General features: G+C 36.2%; 1 protein-coding gene across 1 annotated transcript in view; it reads left to right on the top strand.

The window, feature by feature from the left end:
• Window positions 1-20,514, top strand: part of FAM19A5 (family with sequence similarity 19 member A5, C-C motif chemokine like) — a 359,554-nt gene that overhangs the window by 102,897 nt on the left and 236,143 nt on the right. The window contains exon 2 of the mRNA XM_026072408.1: window positions 12,633-12,719. Coding sequence (XP_025928193.1) covers window positions 12,633-12,719 — 87 coding nt within the window. The remainder of the gene's footprint in view (window positions 1-12,632; window positions 12,720-20,514) is intronic.

The following is a 20,514-nucleotide window of genomic DNA, read 5'->3' as shown; positions in this document are numbered from 1 at the left end:
GCAAGCTCTCGGTCTGTGGTGGGAGATGGTCAGTCTGTATTTCCTTAAACAATTGAAGTCCGGCTTGAGTTGTTCAGCAACAAGGGCTTGTCCAGCACTTGTTTAGCATTTGCTGCTACAAAAAAGCTAAAGGAGCAGTGATCCCTGTAAATTTAGGTATGTACTAACTTTCAGTCATTTGGCTTAAGAGAAAAAGTAGAAAAAAGCAGAAGAGTGGTAGGAGCCTCTCTATCTTTGCTCTGAATAGTATGCATTACATTGTTTTGCAGATTTGTTCCCCAAATGAATAAAACATTCTACAGGTTTGGTTTGCCTCACATGTCTTGAGTGAATTTGCAAGCTTTTCCAAGTGAACCTCCACAGAATTTATTCACCATAGTTCAGATCTGAGTTTCTCATGCTTTCCCCGGTTGTATCCCAGTTCTTTTTCTTCTCCCCATTTGTTCTCAGTATATAGTTAAAATTATCACCACAAGGTGGAGTGCTGAATTTTCCAGCATGTACAATCACTTCATTATATCAACAAGGAGTAAACAAAATTTCTTCCTAACTACTATACTTCAGTTATGTCTGAAATTTGCAGGAGTTTCTATCAGTAGAAAAATACAATACAAGAAGAAAGTGATAACTTAGGAAATTTTTCTGTGGTCAAGGTAGAGTCTTAATGCATAGTTTGTCCTAGATTTAAGGACAGGTGTATGCTTAGTTGAGCAAATAAAGAGGAGTAGATTATGGTGTAGTTTTACTGCCTAAGAATCATTTTTTTCTTCCTCTTCTATTCCCTAATACGTTCACTGAGTGCCAAGGTCCTGCAGCACATCAAAGATGTTGCTGCAGATCTTCTTGTTAGTGCTTACAGAGAAGGAATTTTCTGACACATGGACATTTGAAGTTTTTGTGAGGAAAACACTATCTACATTTATCACCTATATAAACAATGATTTTTTTATAACATATGTGGGGTTTGGTTGGTATAATTAGTTGGCTGGTTAAAGGAATTCTATTATGCACGCACAAACAAATTGTAAGAACATTTGTTTTTTTAGTTTCCGTTGTGGAGCTGCCATGATTTATTGCTTTGCAACTGTGACAGAATTTTCAAACAGAGATAGAGATTTAAGAGCTATATATATATATTTAAAAATCTTTGTTCTCTCCTATAAACATAGTGTTTTATAAATCAGCAGTGTTTGTAGTCCAGTGTAAAGTACTTCTTTTATATATATGTATCTCAGATCTCAGTGTGAATAGTTCGCCTTTTTGTATCTTTTAAACTTTCTATAAGCTTTAGAATCTGGAAATGAATGCAGAACTCTTCTTGATGAATAAGCTGGTTAACGGCTGGTCAAGCAGCTGAAGTAACACAACAGTTATTAGTAATTTGCTGCATTGTGGCGCTGAAAGGACAGCTCACGGCAGTGTTAAGGAACCATTAATAAATAATACATACACGAAGAGTACAGAAATGATTATAATAAAATAATTACATAGAACTGATCAGTTAAAAGTTGTTTAATTTACATTTATAATAAATATTACTGATAAATAATTATTTGTAGTTTTCTTATTCCTTATCAAATAAATTACAGCAGATGAGGTCATAGAAACCTGTGCTTTATGAGGACAGTGTTAAAGTTCTTCCTCTAAAGGTTTCCTGTTTTAATGCTCAGGATAGCTAGAAAACTAGAAAATTAGGCTTAGGTGTGGGTTTTTGGTTTTGTTTTGTTTTTAACATTTGTTGCATCTGTTTATGACTTAACTTGTCATTGTCACTCATCTTCCCTGAAAAGCCCCAGTTTTGGGACATCATGCAATATGATTTTAATCAGTTATGTTGCTTAATAATGATGAAAAGCTCAAACTATTAAAATTTAATTGAATTAAATAAATCTAGTAGAATTATAATGAGGCAATTCATACTTTGCTATAATTTTTCTTAACCCATTTACTCAGTAGGAATTTCATCTCTGAATTTCTGAACAAACTTTAAAAATCCCATTAATATTTTCAGTTTTCTTATGCTATCCATATGTTACTCAGTTTAGCAAAAAAAAACCCTCAAGTAAACAAACTTTACTTTAAAGCCTTGAGAATAAATACTAAATTCAGTAGTCACATGCATGTAAACATGAGAATATGCGTATGAGGAGTCTTTTATTAGGATTATAGAATTTGATCTAATTAATGACCAGGAATGATGTCTTGCTTGGCAGGGACAGAATTCTAATCTAGCTCTGCCACTGACTCTCTCTGTGGTGTTAGAGGGCTCATGGCATATTCGGTGTTTCTGCTTAAATTGCCCTGAAAATGTTTAAAATAAGTATTTTTCTATCACACCTTCTGTGACCAGGTTCTCAGCTTAAAGATACAGGCCAACCTCTCTTGTGCTTCAGCAGGAGCTGTTACAAATACAGATTTTACAACAAAATTTTGCCTTGTATATTTGAAGTTTATGAATGAAAATTGCAGTTCTGTTGATAATTACTATTTGTTAAAGATTAATTATTGAAATATTTATAATAGCTTGTTATTTTTCATGTGCTGTAATTATAACCTGCTAAATGGAAGTTTCATGTCTTTCTTTTCAAATTTTAAATAATGCTGCAATTCCTGAACATTCCACAAATGAATATATGACTTAAATTCAAACTCAGTCCATTTTATGACATTAAAATACAAACAAAAGCATTCACTTATGGTACTGAGCTAAACTTGCATTTATGCAAAATGTCAGCTGCATGCTTAAATAATCTTAATGACATGATATAGTTAGAGAATTCCACTATCTAGATTAGATTTCATAGAATCATATCCAACTTTTGACATTTAGGAGCCATTTAGAGATCTGTGAAATACTGTTAAAAAGCAACAGAAAATGAACATCCATTCAGAACATCCATTTCAGCTATCTATTTTGGTGGGCCAGTCCTGGATGGCTGCACACATTGGCCTCCAAATCTGAAACTGCTTATGTTTGGTAGAGATGTTAAGTACAGTTTTTAGCCTGGTACATTGTATAAGGAGGAAGAAGTTTCTTACATAAAAGCAATAAAAAGAAGAAGAAAAAAAATCTTACAAGTTCACAATATTTTCCAGGTCTCTAACACATGATCAGTGCTGATCCTTGCATAGTTTTGGTACTTTTCCCATAAAATGAGCTCTTAGCCCTTTATTTTAAAAATCTTCTGAATTACCATGATGAAATAGCCATGTGGTAAGAATGTAATCTATTAAGCCTTTTAGGAACAAATATGAACAAGATGTCAAATTGTCTTATTTGAGACAGGATTATGATGACACTGGCTTTAAAGCACTGGCTTCAGTCTCCAATGTTAGCAATAAACACTGTTCACTGCCTTAGTTCAGGCTTTTGTCAGTCTTCTAAAATCTCTGTTTCTTAGACAGTCAGATATGTGTCATTTTTGTACTAGGCTTATAACATAAACATCATATGAAATTTTGGAGCAAGAACACATTATGCGCTTAGCTTATTGACTGAATTCATGTGGAGTTGACTGCAGCACCATTTCTGTGAATGTGACAGCCCATGGATGAAATATCTTTGCTATGTTGGCCTGTAGACAACTGTGTCAGATAGTATTTGATGCTACTGTTAAGCTGAACAACACTGCTTCTGTCACTCTCTTCTGCTAAAAACCATTTTCTATGTCAGAAATAAAAGCAAGACCTCACTCAAAAATGTTATTTGTTAGAACCAAGTTCTTTCTGGTCTTTATTCAAAGCTTGACATTATACAGTCGTGATTATTTGTTGAACTAAGTATTCCAGAAATTTGTGCGTGTAACATTAACTGGAAGCAACCGCTTTCCTAATTTGGAAAGAGCTATAGCCATTGTTTTCTCTTTTTACCAAGACGTAGACCAAGGACAATCCAGATCCTAATTACCATTGTACTGAAATGATGTTTTCTGGTTCTTCTCTAGTTTAATGTTTAACGTCATCTGAAAATCTTTAATAATAAAGATCAAATCTCCTGTTCCAAAGCCAAAATTTCCTAACTGCAAAAGATTTATGTAAACTGTTGTCTGTCTTGTGATTTGAAATTTTGGATGTTATGAATCTGAACCATTCATACTCACACAAATTGAATAAAACATATTTATTGAATACCTGAACACAAGCCATTAACATTCAGCAAAGAGCAAAAAAATTCTTGCCTTAATACTGGAAGGATCAGAAAAGGGGAAACTACAGGTGCTGCTGCAACTTGTACTTAGAATAATGGTTTCAATACCATAGGTATATTATAAGGGTCTATACTTACCATACGGAAATACATTATATTTTGTGACAATGTAGCTGTTGCATATTCCAGGCTTCATTTTTTTTTTTCTATCCTAAATAAGCCAGAAAGATCTAACAATCTCTACCTCATTTCTCAAGTGCTCTCACAATAGGTTTGGGAGAAGATAGGTACCAGACTGCTCTAAGTTGTCTTTACCTTTCAGAAGATTTTATTCCAGTTTAGCTATTCGCAGGAGCTCCCTACTATTTAATGTCACTTACATTTCTATGAACATTCTTATCTACACATATTGAACCTTTTCATGCAACCACTTAAGGCAAGATCATACTACTAGACCTATTAGGATATACCAAAGATAACTCAAATACAAGGAATGCAAAATTTAACTGAGAAAGTAGGTTACCAGCTCTGTAATGATTCTGACCGTCATTTTATAACATTTTGGCTATTTCTGCATTTCTTGGTTCCAGGGCTGTGCTATGGGCTCAGTTTCTTCTTTTGATATCTTTTAATTTCTTCAGTATTTGTTTTAATTTACTGATGTCTACCAACTTATGACTAAAACTGGATGTACTGCAATAAAATTTCATCCAAATGTATGTTAAGTCTAGGTTTAATATAATTTGTTTGGATTCACTTCTGGTTGTAGCCTTTACTGCAACTACAGTAACGTTAAGAGTTATGTTATTGCATTGTTTCTTTATCCCACTTCTTTGCCTCAATTCAAATTATTAACATTTCCAAATAAAGTACATCTATTGTGGTGCAAATGGAAAAAATGATCACAGTCTTTAGTCTGTATGTGGAGCACTTAAATCCTAGGTGCATAATTCTAACCTGGAGGGTTCCAGTTGGGTTCCTGTCTTGTGACTGAATTACTCACTGATTTTCTCTGAGCATATCTGACAAAATGTTGCAATACCATCTTCATGGAAACAGTTGGATAGACAGTATTTTCCTCAGATTATTATTATGTTATTGTATTTGTTCTTCCTGTACACTGAACTAATCCAATCCTATATCATTTTATATACATTATTGCAAATGCAGACACATGAATTTGAACATATTTATATATCACTGTTAGCTCTTTAACCACGGATGGAGCAATTAGTTGATTTCTTTTTTTTAATTTTACTGAAATGAATACAAGATGAGATATGAAGTATCCTTTTCAAGAAAGACTCAAGAATTTGCCTTTCATGATATTTTGCCTTCAACTTTTACTTTTTCTTCCATTTTGCCATAGCTATGGCTAAGTTAAGTTAACCATAGTTAACCATAGTTATGGTTAAGTTAAACTAGGAGTTTGCTTTGCCTGTGCCATTCTCTAAGATCTTAACTCTTTATGTTGCTGACAGTCTTCTAACTCCTGCTAAAATGGGCATGCTACTCATGACCAACTGTCAAATAACATTTTATGATATTTTTTTGTTCGGTGAGTCATTGCCATTCACATTGCTGGTTATGTGGATGGCAGGTGTCCATTTTAAGTGTAGCCATCCATTTTAACTGATACTTAGAAGCCAAAGACTGCATTCCTTTATATGATTTTCCTATGCAGAACCGCAGGTGTTATTGTCCATACCATCACAGCTAGCTGGGACTCCTACAGCTTGCCAGCCTCTATATGTTCATATTCAAACAGCTTCACTATCAATTTCCAGGTTGGCATTCATGCAGCTTTTTGTGTTAATATTTGGCCAGCCATTCCACTAACTTCCTAACAGATGGCTCCTACTAACATCTTGTAAGGGGGGTCTCTGGTTCTCTCTTTTAGCTTCAGTGGCCTTTTTTTCCCCACATTTTCTGAAAAGCATCCAGCAGGTTCCCTCTATGTTCTAGACAAAGGTTCACTTCCTCCTTGGGTGAGGACTTTGCTCCATGTTTGTACTTCTGGACTTGCCAAATACTGCACTTAGTTTTATGAATCCTTTGTATCAGTGACCTGTTCTAAGGGGATGATACAGTCTGATTGCATTTGCAGAAAGCAGTGCTGGGAGTGAGCAGGTCGAAAGTCTTCCTTTGTTCTGACACACCCTTGGAACCGTCCCCTGCAGTCCTGCTTGGCTGGTTCCGCACTGCCTCTCACCTGGAACTAGGAATCACATAATCCTGTTCTTCTTTTAGTTGGGTTCAGTTCCAGTTATCTCCAGCCAGTCCCTATTTTGACAGTCTCAAAAGAACTGAAAGGAGACAAAATTATACTCATACAGGACACCAGTTTGTTATTTTTCATGTGACCTTTATTTGGCTTTTATGAAGTATAGTCATCTATATTAATCATATTGAATCACAGTCTTACTATATGCAAACATAAGCAGATAGCTTACAGGAATGGGCAAAAAATCTTGCCCTAGAATTGGAAGAATCAGAGAAAAATAAACACTATTCCTACAACCTAAATGAACACCTCAGCTCTTTAGAACAAGAGTCTCTGTTTTTCTAATCCAATTATTCTGCAAATATATTGTCTATTTTCATAATATTTCAATTACCTGATGGAATGAGTTGTTGCAGTTTTCTGGTTCTGTAGCAAAGATATGCTTGATTACTGTTCTAAAGATCAGTGACTCTTTACTAAAACAGAGGAACGCCTAGAAACCAGGTCTAGAATACACTTCCTGGAGAAGCACTAGGCTATTCATGCCAAAGCGCTACTGTCAGCCTGATTTTTGAATGAATTCAGTGCTGTCTGATGAACTTGGTTGTGGTCAGACTATTTTGGTCTCTTGGGAACTTAAATCACGTTTTACCTAAATTTGGATCTTTATGCACTTTAATTAAATCCAACCAGGGATTAGAAGCATTGAAACTATATATAGAGAGAAGAGAGATAGGTGTGTGTGTGTGTGTGTGTGTGTGTGTGTGTGTGTGTACTTATATTTCTCCCTATAAAGAGATGAGAGATAGGGATATATAGAGGAGATATATATAGAGAGATATATATAGAGAGAATATATGTATATATATAGAGAGAAGAGAGATAGGGATGAAAGGAGGGAGGGAAGAAAAAGAGAAAGAAAGGAAAGAGAGAAAGAAAAAATGAAAAAGAAAAAATAAAGAGAAAGTGAGAATGAGAAAGAAGGGGAGAGAGAAAGAGATAGAAAAAGAAAAAATGAGGGAAAAAGTGTGAGAGCAAAAGAGAAAGAAGGAGAGAAGGGGAGAAAAAGAAGGGGAGAGAGAAGGCAAGAGAGAAGGGGAGAGAAAGAAAGAAGGGGAGAGAAAAAGAAGAGAGAAAAAGAAGGGACGAGAAAGAAGGAGAGAGAAAGAAAGAGGGGAAAAAGAAAAATGAAGGAGTGAATAAGGGATAGCAGAACAGAGGTTCCTGGAGATCTGAATGGCTGTTTGTACTATTTGTACAGTGTTTGAATATATATATAGGACTGGAATGGATCTCAGGTCACAATGTAGTCTATCTCCTCTTATGAATTAGGATCAAATACATTAAGATCTTCCCTAATGGGTATATATTTAACTTGTTCTTAAAAAAAAGAAAACAACAAAAGATGTTGTAGTGTGGATTCCATATCAATGATAATCTTCTCCATCATTTAACTGCCCTAATAGCTGGACTGTTTTCAATTAGCTTCTAATTTAGCTTCCCTTTGCTATGTTGGTCACTGTAATTAAAAACAGATCTAATTTATCTACACCTTTCTTAAAACTTGGAGCCCCAAACTAAAAAGACCGCTGTTGTTGGAACTTCAGGAGTGATATTCAGGAAATAGTACTTCTCTTGCCTCATGTACGAGGGGCAATGGGCACAAACTGAAACACAGGAAATTCCGTCCGAATTCCGTCCAGAAGAAAACACTTGTATGTTTCTGTCGATATATTCCTGAATTACACTTTATTTTCTTGCAACAATATCATTCTTTTGGATCATTATTCACTTTGTGACCCACTACACTGTCATACCTTTTTCTGTTATGTAGGCAGTTATCCTCTATATTTGTATGATTATAATTTTCAGTTTATAAGCCAAATTCTGTTCTCTGAGATTCTGGGGTAAATACACTTACTCCAGTTGTTCCTCCAGATTTGGCCCCATCAAAGCTAAAAAATACTGTGTACCTCCTGTTAGAGAAAAAATGTGTCCAAAAAGAATAGGAATATAGCTATAGGGGGGAATCTAGCTAGCCTTTTTTTCCAAAGCTAAAATCAGAAAAGGTTTGGTACAATATACTCCAATAAGGCAGTCCTCTGTATAATGTAAAACTTTGCATCATCTGAAGAAAAATATTCTGGTTTCAAAATCATGTTCTGGATATGATGCCTCATGTTCTGGATGTGATGATCAGGGAATTCTCTGTCACTACTCCCATATATTAGAACCAGTTATGGCCCATATAACTATCATTGTTTCAGTAACCTGCAGGTTTGTTGCCGTAAAGAGGCTTCCCAATAAACAAAGTTATTCTTATTTATTAAGTCAGCAGTTGGATCCAAAGCTGAACAGAGGTGCCTGTTGAGTAAAGAACTGAGGTTATATGTAACATATTTTGAAATGCTGTATATGGACAGGAAAATATAGTCATGGTTACGGCAGTGGGCAGGAAATCACAGTTTTGAGTCTTGGCTCTGCCACAGACTTGCAGTGTGACTTTGGACAAGCTACTCTTTGTGCATTAGCTAATAATACTATCTCTATCTCCCAGGGGTGTTGTGAGAATACATTCATTAATGTTTGTAAGGCACTTGGATACTATAGTGATGGGGCCATATAAGCACTTAGAGAAACAATCCATTTTTGCAACAATGTGCATCTCCCTGACTAAGGACTTTTTTGCTGGAAGTTTTTCATAGATGCTTGTTATGAATAAATCTGTTTTATAATGATACAGTGAGGTTAAACTGCCTTTTGGAGTGCAGTTTCACGTTAGTATTCAGAACAGGTGTAAACACTCATAAGTTTGAAAGCTGTTCCCAAGGAAAGAGAATAGAATTTTTATACTCATATACTCATATATTTGAATGGAAAAGATACCCCTCCTGATTCATCTAGTTCAAAACATGGAGAATTATTTACATCTGTATCTGTCTCACAAATAGTTTATTCTATTTCAGGCGCTTCTCATTACATTGTCTAAACTACCTCCCCAGGCAAGTCATTCCATTGCCTAATTGCCTTTAAAGTTAAACAGTCTGCTCAAATGTCTACCCTGTTTTTCTCCTTGTGGATATAAGCTGCTCTTTTAGTCTGTCCTTTCTTTCTGAAATAACCTTCACTCACACCTGTTCAGGTCAGACACACAACAGAGTTATAACAGGTTAACAAGTTATTGCTTTAGAGCTGATGGAAGGTAAATTGGTAAGGCACTGTAATTTGATTTGATAATTTGCCTGGCTGAATGCTGTACAGTATTAAAACCTGAATATGGGGCTCACAGTACTGGCACTAAGCAGAAGGAAAAGAATATTTGATATTCCCAAGGCCTTTGTAGCAAAGTTGCTGGTGAGAGAGTTCCAAACTAGAGGCATAGGTGCTGTAAAGACTTCATAAAGGGTTTTGTTTTGTTTTGTTCTCGTTTGTAGAAGCTAGTGGCAGCAGATAAATTATGGAAGTAAGGGATGAGTGTGAGCAGTCCCTGAGGACAATGGAGAGGGCTCTGCAGCTTTGGAAGGCTCAGGAAACAAGGTATCTGTTGTGCATCTGTGTACCCCTAATAACTTTTTAATTTTTGGGTTGAGTTCTTCCAAATTTCTCAGAGAGGCAGAAGTCACAAATATAATTAAGTTGCTGAAGGTTTATGAAAATATGTGATAATTAGAAGACAGAGACCCTATAAATGTCTCAACTGTAGGAACAGATTATGTCAGCTCATATGCTATTAAATCTAGAAAATCCACATTGTCTTCAAAAATATCCAACTGTGAGAAATCAGAGTTTACAGTCAATTACAAGATGTAAACATATAGGAAACTAGGCATCATTTGTTCAGGAATGGAATTGCTTATTATTAATTTGCAGCTTTTAACATTTAGCCAGTTTGCTGTGAAGTCCATCCCTGAACTATTGTTTTTTGAATACATACTGAATAGGATTGTTTTTAATAAAACTCCATATGAATGACAGTGGAAATGTTTTTCAAGATGATGGTTTCTCAAGATTAATATTGTTTTTGAGCTATGCTTTGGCTTTCTTAGCTAGTCAGGAGAACAGTTTTCCCACTTTTTTTTTTTTCTCTCTATGAGGACTGGGGATCGAATGGGGTTGGTACTATCCTTTATTATATACATACATACCATATACCATTCTGGACAGAAGAACAGGCCAAAAGAAGGAAAAAAGTAAGCTACACCATTCTAGCGTTGTGGCAACTTATTACCAAAGGAGCTATGAGCAGCAACTCACAATCTTAACTTCCATTCACACTCATCGGGCTTCTCCCAACCTGACGTACTGCATCTTGTTTTCTGGGCTTAGCTAAAGACTCAATACAGCCATCTTTCCTTACAGTTTGTTAGTAAATATAGTACCTGTATTATGCGTTTCTTAATGAAAATTCCAGATTTTGTAATAATACTTGATGCAGAATTGAATAAAAAGCATCAGTGAAGTCGAGTAAAGGAAGCATGATTAACAGTAGATAATGTCATGCTATTATTTTCTCTAAGTTGTTGTATACCCTAACATCTCTTTCCACCTTTTAGTTTATTCATGTTTCTGTTTATTAGGCATTATTTAAGTCCTCCATTACCAAAAATTCCATCTTGGAACATATTTGCGTAGTAAAATAATACAGTGACAATAAAATCTCTACCAAAACAAATATAATGTAACTCCTAGGATTACTTTTATCTTCAAAAATGAAAAATATTTTATGTTTTGTGTCAAAATAATCCTCTTTGATACACTGAATGCATCATGCAAACAATTAGGGTGACAAAGATGAATATAGTTTGAACAAGCAGTTTACGAAACAAAAGATGCCTACCTACGAAACTCAGTTCTAATAGTCAGCCAGTTAAAGAAGAGGACCACCACAAATCAAAAATGTGAATTTCTGTTGAAAATGTTTCATTTTGTATTGTGTCTGTCAAAAGGAAGGTACACATCTTCACCTTTATATCTGGAAAAGGAAAAGAGTGAAACCTACTCAGAATCTCACATTTCTATTACTATGTTTTAATGACTCTCTTATCAAATTTAGACAACTTCTTGAGGCTGTTTTTCTACATGAGAAGCAGCAGACTAAATGATGTGATATATCACCAAAGTGTAAGAATCTTTTCCTTATGGCAAAGTAAATTATAGTGATTTCTCACAGTAGGAGGTGATTGGCTCATATACTGATTTTATCCACTTTGATAGGACAACAGTATTGATAAACACCTTCATACCTATGGAATCTCTTTAGGACTGATGCCAGTTGCAGATGCTTACATCAGCATAATAGCTTCTCCCTTGCTGATCGCCTTGGTGTCCTTAACCCTCAGGCAATGCTCTTCAATATCCAGTTAATCAAGATCTTGATTTTAGTTGTTGATATTTCAGTTTACTACCTAAAATACACACCTGCTTCTGATATCTCCTCTGTATTCTTCTGAAGATATTATGAAGAAAACATGTTTATTTAAAAAAAACCCTGATGGTACCACAAGAAAAAAATCTGTTACATGTATGCAAAAAGAAGAAAACAATATAAAATGTTGGCATTTAAAATACTATTAAAGAAATTGAACATCTAAACCACTTCTTTTAAACATAACAATTATTTAGTTAATTACACTGTCTTTTGCTAGTCCCTCTTTTCTACTAGTAATTGTCGTGAGTTTTAGGAGTTTGATTTGTTCTGTTTTTAAAGAATACCATTATTTTTCTGTGAAAAAAAAGATTTTTCTGTCATTGTTACTTCATAAAAAGCAAAGCAAGCTGTTTGTGGATCCAATGTTTGGTAGGCACTAGAGTTTTAGTTTTTATTAAACATAGGTGGGGTTTTACTATGGAGGCAATAATTAGATAAGTGCTGTGTACTATACTATATTTCTTTTTTACAGAAGCTTCTTTCAAAGAATAAGGGGGAGAGAGGTAGAGAGAGGGAAAGAGGCAGCCTTTTATCAAGTTTCAGTTATGTCAGATGTAATTGGATATGGATTTGGTTAACTTATATCTAAAATGACTGCAAAAAAAATCCCCTAAATTAGTGAAGGTCAGTTTTATGAATAATGTTCTCAGCATCTTGAAGTAGCTGTTACATATGGTAGGATGATTATAAGGGGAAACTGTGAGGTCTTCAATTCTAAATCTTCAGGTTTGTGAGCTGTTAGACCCCCTAATGTTGTAGTTTATTCTGTGTTCATTTCCTTTTGCATTTTCAGAAGTGATTTCAATTGAATCATTTATGGTTCTTCCATTCAGATTATAACAGCTATTTTGGAGCGGATAACCCTCAATGGCTGTATATGAGACATTGCCCGGGGTGCTTCCAAGATGCTTTTGAGCTGGGTAAGGAATACACCAAGTGTTGACACATTCTCAAAGCACTATAGCATGGTTTGAGAGCGTATGGTTTATAAAATGTTTTACTGACCAATTATTCTGTGAAGTATTGACAGAACAGACTATACCATTTGCCTTTGAAATGTTAAACAAAACAAAATAAACATTAAAAAAAATGTATTTTCAAAAATGAAATAGAGTATCTAATCTGCATGCTGTAATTCATACGTAAAAACTCTGCTTCTGATATGCCTACATTTTCTACAGTAGCCATTCAATGTATAATATTATACCAATATAATGCCATAATATTACCAGTATATTAATATACTGGTGAGGTAAACTGTACATAGATTTTTACTGTGACTTCAGGATCAAGGCTAACAGTTTCTGTGGGCGTGTCTTAACCAATATGTTACTTTAAGGCTCAAACTCACATTCAAGCCCTACTATACCATCCCTACTATCTACATGTTACCTTATACATTCTTGTTGAATCTGGAGCAATGAGTCATCATGAATAGAGTCTCATCTATCCCTTCAGACATGGGCATGGGCAACTAAAAACATATGGACTAGTGAACTTGAACCTGTGCACAGCCACAGACATCAAAGACAGTATAGACATGGAGCGCTGGGGTGGGACCTTCTGAACGTGCGTTCAGAGGAATTCAGAAGAAGCTTTCTGTCTCTTGTTCAAGAGCCTGCTGATGAGTGCGAAGATCAGGACAGTCTAGCATAGACTGTGTGATGGTAAAAGCTCCCAAGAGCTGGCACAAAGATGGGTCCATGATCCACTTTGCTCCTTCTGTAAGACTGAGCATGTCCAGGGAGAACGCATATCATGCCATAGAAAAGGATGTCACTCTTACAGTGTTTGAATAATGTTCTTTGTGATGTTCAATCTTTCTGAAATCTGGCTGAATCGGCTACAATGTCTCCAGGATTTTTACTGAAATTAGTCCACGCTGTGTGCTGTCAGTAGTTTCAGTTGCAACTTAACAAAGATAATATTGCTCTGCCTGCGAAGGGCACTGTTTTAATAGCTGGGGTTTTTTTGTTTTTGTTAAATGCCAAAATCTTAAATGCTTCATCTTATGTTGTAATTAAAGCTTTCTATTTTAAAGTAGTGTAAGCAAGCAGAAAAAGGGTTCCTATTAGAATTGCATAATTCAAAATGAAACCAAAGAGGATGCTGCCCTTTAAAGATACGCTGTTTTGTGAAAAGCTGCTATACAGTGGCTACTTCATTAACTCTAGTAAGTTATAGGCTGCCTGGTGTATATGGTAAATAGAGAAAATAAACTTTATACAAAAATAAACAAGCAAGCAAATAGTAAATACATTGTGCATGCAAAGGAAGGCTATATTAATCTGCAGTTCCTGCCATTATCCCACCCCAGGTGTATATAGATGGGCCTCCAATGAGTTAATTCCTCATAGCAAAGAGTTCAGTAAAAAATTTCAAATTAGCTTGCAGTAATCCACTTCATCCTGCCAAACAAAATATGTCTTATACCACTTAATATTATCTGTCTATATCTAATAATAGCTAGAGACTAGCCAATGCTTTTTTTTTAATATCAAGAACTAGTAGCCGATATTATACATGAATGGCTTGTAAAATTATTGTTTTATATTTCAGAATGACAAACAAATTTGTATTCTGAGATTTAGGATAAATTTGAAAACCACCTTCTCCTCTACTTATTCAGGATTGTGGAATGAAGTACTGAACAGAGACCTAGTAGAAACTTAATATTTAAAATTCTGGGCCTCATATAATGTTGCAGTCTGATGCAGGTGTAGTTTTATTGAAAACATAAGCATTTTCAGGCTTAAAAGAAGACTGCCATAGTGGTAAATCCATTTTAATTTATACTTATAATGTAATTATTGTTTATTTTGTGCATGTAACAGTTTTCAACTGTTTATTTGAGGTTATGAATAATTTTTTTTAAAGCATCTGCATTTAACATTTGTCTGAAAAGTATCTGTTTTTTCCACTAGTTTATCAGCAACCAGAGATCACCCCTTCTCTCGATAATATCACCCAGCACACTCAAACATTACACAGGCAGTCATTCGCTCTTCCTTATATGTATACCGCACATCCTCTCTAACCGTGGGGGTGCCTTGCTGTTTGCTCTGTATATACTACATTTTTGTGGTAGCTCCCTTTCCTACTTACTACAGTAAGAAGCACCAAAGGAAGGAGTCAAAAGAATCCATAGTGGCCTGGCTGAAGCTCCTTATTATCAATTTTTGTGATATCCAGGTTTGGAGGTGGAAGGTCAGCAACTAAATAAATGTAAAGAAAGTTCTCTGGTCAAAGGTCAAGCTATAGGTCATGAACCTTATTAGTCAATTTGCCCATATGAATTTGTATCGTAGCACTTCTGTAGAATTTGGATCTTTTGGTTTTTTTTTCTCCTCCCCATTTGTGGGAGGGAAAGCAGCAAAACCCCAAACTCATTAGCTGTGTGACTTTTCCACACAACACTGCTACTGGCCATTCTCTAAGGGTTTGCTATGACTTGACTCAGAGAGTTGCTGCTTGTTCTGCCTGGCTTACCCAATGGGTCTTAGATTGCACTAAGATTTTTAGTGTGACTTCAGGATCAAAGCTAGGATTAAACAATTATGTTTTGAGTAGAGTTGTGTTTTTAAAAAAATCCAGATGATCTTAAAATATATAAAAAGCAAAAACATGAGGATAAATCCTATTAATTTCAGTGCAATTTTTGTGATTAGTCCCATACTCACTGGAACATTCAAGCATATGCCTTTCCTAGAAGTATTAACTGTGAGTTTTAATAGTTGTATACTCTCTCCGAATTATCATCTCAAGATGAAAATCTTCTAACTGGAGGCGGGTAGGAAGGCCCTTGAGATCTTGTAGACTTTCCCTTTGAGATTAGTATTTCTCCCCCCAGATGTAAGCTGCTACCTAGTCATATCTTTTAGCCAGATTAAGGTCTGTTTTGAAAACAAGAATAGATGAAAGCTATAAACAAACCAGAAAAGGTTGGCAGAGGGAATGGAAGGGCAAACAGGCACTGTAATATTACAAGTTCCCTCATTAAAACAGGTATGGTTCTGTCAGCTTAATACTCTGTTTTTTCCCCCCAAAATATAAAAAACTGTCCACAGGCTGCATATGTAATCATGGATCATAGAAATTAAATCATGTCATTTAGAGGACTGCCTGTAAGTATCTGTACCTCTTTCTTCAAACATTTGAATACTTCTTCCTTAAGAGTTTGAGTAGAAAATTGGTACATCTCATAAAAAGAATTCCTTACTCTGGAAGGCAAGAAGGAGTTTCAGCATTATCATGCTGCCCCTGGGTCACTCCTCAGTGGCAGCTCATTCCCTACAGTGCATCTCATTTCTCATGTGCATACTAGCATTAGTGGTAGTAGCAAGTACCATCAGTGTAGGAGCTGAATTTTGTAAGGCTCCAGATTTTGTAATCCCAGATGCACTGGGGTTTTTCTGTGTAAGAGATTCCTCAGGGCATAATGTTGTCATTGTACTCCTCAGTAGAAAACCTCAATTGCAGAGCTAGCTGCATAAGAGTTGGATTAGCTGGCACAGTGTTGACTGGAAGATCTTTCACTCGTGCAATGTTATCTCCTCTCCTTATGTCCCCCCACCCCCACCCCTGAGGATTCCTAGTCTACTGCTTTTGGTGAGATACATCTGTTTTCCCCAGCTACAAGAGCTGTGAAGGGTTCCTCTGGGATATCTAAGTATAAATACCTAAGTGTGCCTTCAGTTGCTAGGTTATTTTTAGTCAATGGGTGGTTACCAAGTCATCTGTAATTGTGTAGTTAAATGTGTCAGAGCAGCTACTGCAGAGAGAGGTGCTCCCTGTAACAGGTTGACTGTATAAGGTAAAATGAAAGCATACAAGGGCAACGTGGCGTAAGTGAACTGTTTAAGAATTTGAATGATATAAGGGGAGATTACTGGATAAGCAGATATGAGGAAGATGATCCATGAGTACAACATGGAAGGAGGAGTGTGGTAACATACTTAGACTACACTATCCATAACACGTGTGACTGGCATATTGTGTCATTTTGGATTTGTGTTCCTTCCTTTGGAATTTACCAGTGGTTCAAGGGATCACAGCAATCTTAACAAACCTTTCATTTCCTCTTATCCAGCTCACATACAGCCTTTGTCAGTAGTGGCCAAAAGCTATTACCAACTGGTGGCTGCTGTGTGTGAGAAAGTGAAATGAGTTCCCAATGGGCAACTGTCCACATGACAAAAACTGCTGGCACAGCTCTTTCTCTATAAATAGAAAAGAGCAATGAAACCAAACCAGGATAGAAAGTCAGTGAGTCGGTAGGATGAAGAGAAGAACAGCAAAATACTACAATTGAAAAGCCAAAGAAAACAGACATTTTTACAAATACATCAGAAGTACTAAGTAAAGGTGAATTATATTGCACATTGATTATTCTAAAATATCTATGCCATGTTATCCCTTTTATGAATCTGCCATTAGCAGAATGAACAGGAAAACATGGTTTGGTCAAAAATGATTAAGACATATTAATGTATCACCTGATGAGGTAAGTGAAGAAAAAACAAAGCAAAAATTCTAGGTATTCATGGAAGGAGATGGCCAAATGGATGTGAATTAGTGATTTTTATGGTAGCTGCGTCATGTCACAAAACAGAGAATTTAACAGAATCTCTTTAGAGAATATTTTTTCTCCAGTGGTGCTTAGCTAGCATCAGCTGAAGATCTGGGGAAGTATTTTGAGGACTACATGCAGTTGTGACTAGTAAAGAAATTTGAACCAATTGTTGGCATGCAGATAACAGTACGAAAAAATTATTTAAAGGTTGCAAAGAGTAATTAATGGAAATATATCAATCTGTATTCATACAGTGGATATATATTGAATAACATATCATCTATTTTGGTAGACTAAAAATGGGAAAGAATTTATAATGCCACCTCAGGCACATGTGAAAGATGAACTGGGTAAATTTCAACAAAATAAAATGTTAAACTTAGCATCAGGAGAAACATCCCAGCGGAGAGAACCACTGGGCTGGAATAATCTGCAAGTGACTGGTGACAGACTATTGCCTGAATAACTCAAAAGTAGCAAAAATAAAACCCAGTGGGCCAGTGCCCCAGTGGGCATTGGCAAAGGTTTGGGTGAGATAACCTAATAATAGATATTGTCTGCTCTATTTTTTTGTGATTAAAAGCCAGTAGTAGATTCCAAATTCATTAGTGAAAATGGGCTAACGCCATCTCATGTGCTACTGCATTTAGACCTGCATTGGCCATGCATGATTTTGGTTTTAGTGCATGAACAGGAATAAAATCATTATGTAAAAAACATTCAACACAACTGAAAATACCAAGGGTTTAGTTACAGTGATATGGAGCACAATCTGAACATGATCATGTTCCAAGAATTTTAACATCTTTTTATTTATAAAATATCTCAGCATTGAAGAATAAATCTTTGGAAGTTTAATAGAATCTTTTCATAGAATGAAATGCAGAGTACAGAAAATACTTTTAAACCTCTAGAACTGAGCAAATGGTGCTATCTTTGCTACTGAGTTTCAGCTTTAATATTTCTGTAGAACTACATTCTGTAGAACTAGAAGTTTTAGTAAAAGGAACAAATGAGATTATTTCCAAAAGAAAATTGAAATGATTTGGGTATTTTTTTTTTCAGTTACTTTCTCATAAGAATTTGGAAGTGCTTATATCTCAAACACATCCTTGACCGTCAGGAAAATGCATTCATCACTACTTTTCCCAGCTGCAACTAAGGCATGTATTTCAACACCTCCACCAGCCATTAGCCTTGTCAAGGAGCTTTCAAGTGCTCAGCATCCCTCCTCTAATGTTTAAATGTAACTGGGGAATTTGCTGAGGAATGGTTCCCAGACAGAAGCTATTGCTGGGACACGGCCAAAGGGTACGTGCACCCTTTGTCTCTATGCTGCTGGAGATGTGGGGGTCAGATATCTGATAAAAAACCTGGAAATTCATAGTGAGATAGTTCTGTAAATCTCTCTGGGTCTAAGCAGCTTAGAAATTGTTTGGCATATGCTATTCCACTAGTTGAGGATGAAATGCAGATCTTAATAGGCTGAAAGATAAGGGGAATTTTTGTCAGTGGAATTTATTCAGAAAAGTCTTTCAGAGGAGTCTGTGCTGGTAACTTGAGACATCTTCAGTATTTTATAAATCTTTATGCAGGTGACAAGTCAAAAAATTGAAGACAGCTATTTTTGAATAGGACTCACCCTATTTGAAAGGTCCAAAGCTATTTAGAAAATACAAAAAACACAGTGAACCATATTTAGTACAGCAAGCAGCGTTGCCAGGTACCACTGTCCTCCCAAATGGGAAGTCTTCTGGAATCCCTTGTTGCTATGAGACTAAATATCTCTGTACAGTGTGAGCACTGAACCAGATTTTGCTCACACTTACACTAGCATGCATGTAGGGGGACTCCCCTGTGGCCAGGAAGCACAGTGACAGATTTGGATGTCTTGCTTTTTAAAAGGTCTGATCCAAAGCCCATGAGTATTTTGCTAATTCAGGAGCTTCAAAGAAGCAAGACTAGTTTAAAATTGAAGTACATGGGAGCAGGGCTGTCATTCTGAACTTTGAAAGGAGTAAGCAAGAGCTTTTGACTCACTGGAAGTGTCTTCACATACTTTTAGTCAAAAAAGAAAGTAATGTATTAGTCAAAAAAGAAAGTAATATATTGTGTAAAATTGTTTATAGCTTTTCTCTCCAAACTTAGCATTTTCAAGCTGAAAGATATAGATTGCTTATCCTGGTCTGCATAAACTCTTAAGTTTGAGACACTTTTAAAATCCGTTTATCTTTATCTGTGACTTAAAAAAAAAAAAGCATCTATTTCAGTTTTTTTTTTTTTTTGTGATTGCCTAAGCATAAAATGTGTGGATTTTCTTTAGACACTTGACACTTTTTCCTTTCACCCAGAAGACAAACAAACAAAACCCAACTTGAACTGAGCCCAAGCATGGCCAATTTCTCACCAAAGGGTACACTGCAGAATGAAAGATTTACAAGGGACTATCTCTATTGTAGCTATGACATTGCTTTAACATTGCATTGCTGTAATCTTCAAATATAGAAAATGCAGTAAATGGGTTTATAGGGATTTGTGTGAAGTTTAAAATTCAAAAAATAGTTGCTTTTAATGTTTCTCCGTGCTATCAGTGAAAAACCAAAAAGCACAGGGAGGAACTTAACACAGATCATCAACAACAAAGGAGATGTTCGCCCAACTAAAATACTGATCTTTTATTAATCCGTCCTCCCAAGCATCTAGAAACCCCTCATGTTTTTTAATTAACAAAATAAATAGTAAGCATTAAAAATAAACATAAAACTAAACATTTAACCAAATAGCTATGAAAACAAAGCTACGACTTAACTTGCAGTTATTCCCTTACTTTGTTTATATCTTCAAAACTGCGGATGCGCTTTCGTCCAGATAAACCGGGTAACGCATCAGCCATCGGTGCGTTACCGTCACTGCTGTGCAGGGAAATCCGCTACTGCTGTGTAGGCAGAGCCAGCCCGAAGGGCAGAGCAGCTGTCTGCCCGCGCGGCGGAGCGGAGCGCGGGGGGACGCGGCCCCGGCCGGGCCGGGCCGGCTGCCTGTCTCGGCCCGCGCTTCCGCCTCCTCGGCTCCCGGTGCGCAGGCCGCGGTGCCGGCTCGCTTGCGGCGCGGCGGGCAGCGCAGCCTGCGGAAGTTGCGCGGCGCGG

This window comes from Apteryx rowi, unplaced genomic scaffold (assembly GCF_003343035.1).
Source record: "Apteryx rowi isolate R43461 unplaced genomic scaffold, aptRow1 scaffold_340, whole genome shotgun sequence".
Classification (NCBI taxonomy): Eukaryota; Metazoa; Chordata; class Aves; order Apterygiformes; family Apterygidae; genus Apteryx; species Apteryx rowi.
This window is presented reverse-complemented; position numbering and strand designations above follow the sequence as displayed.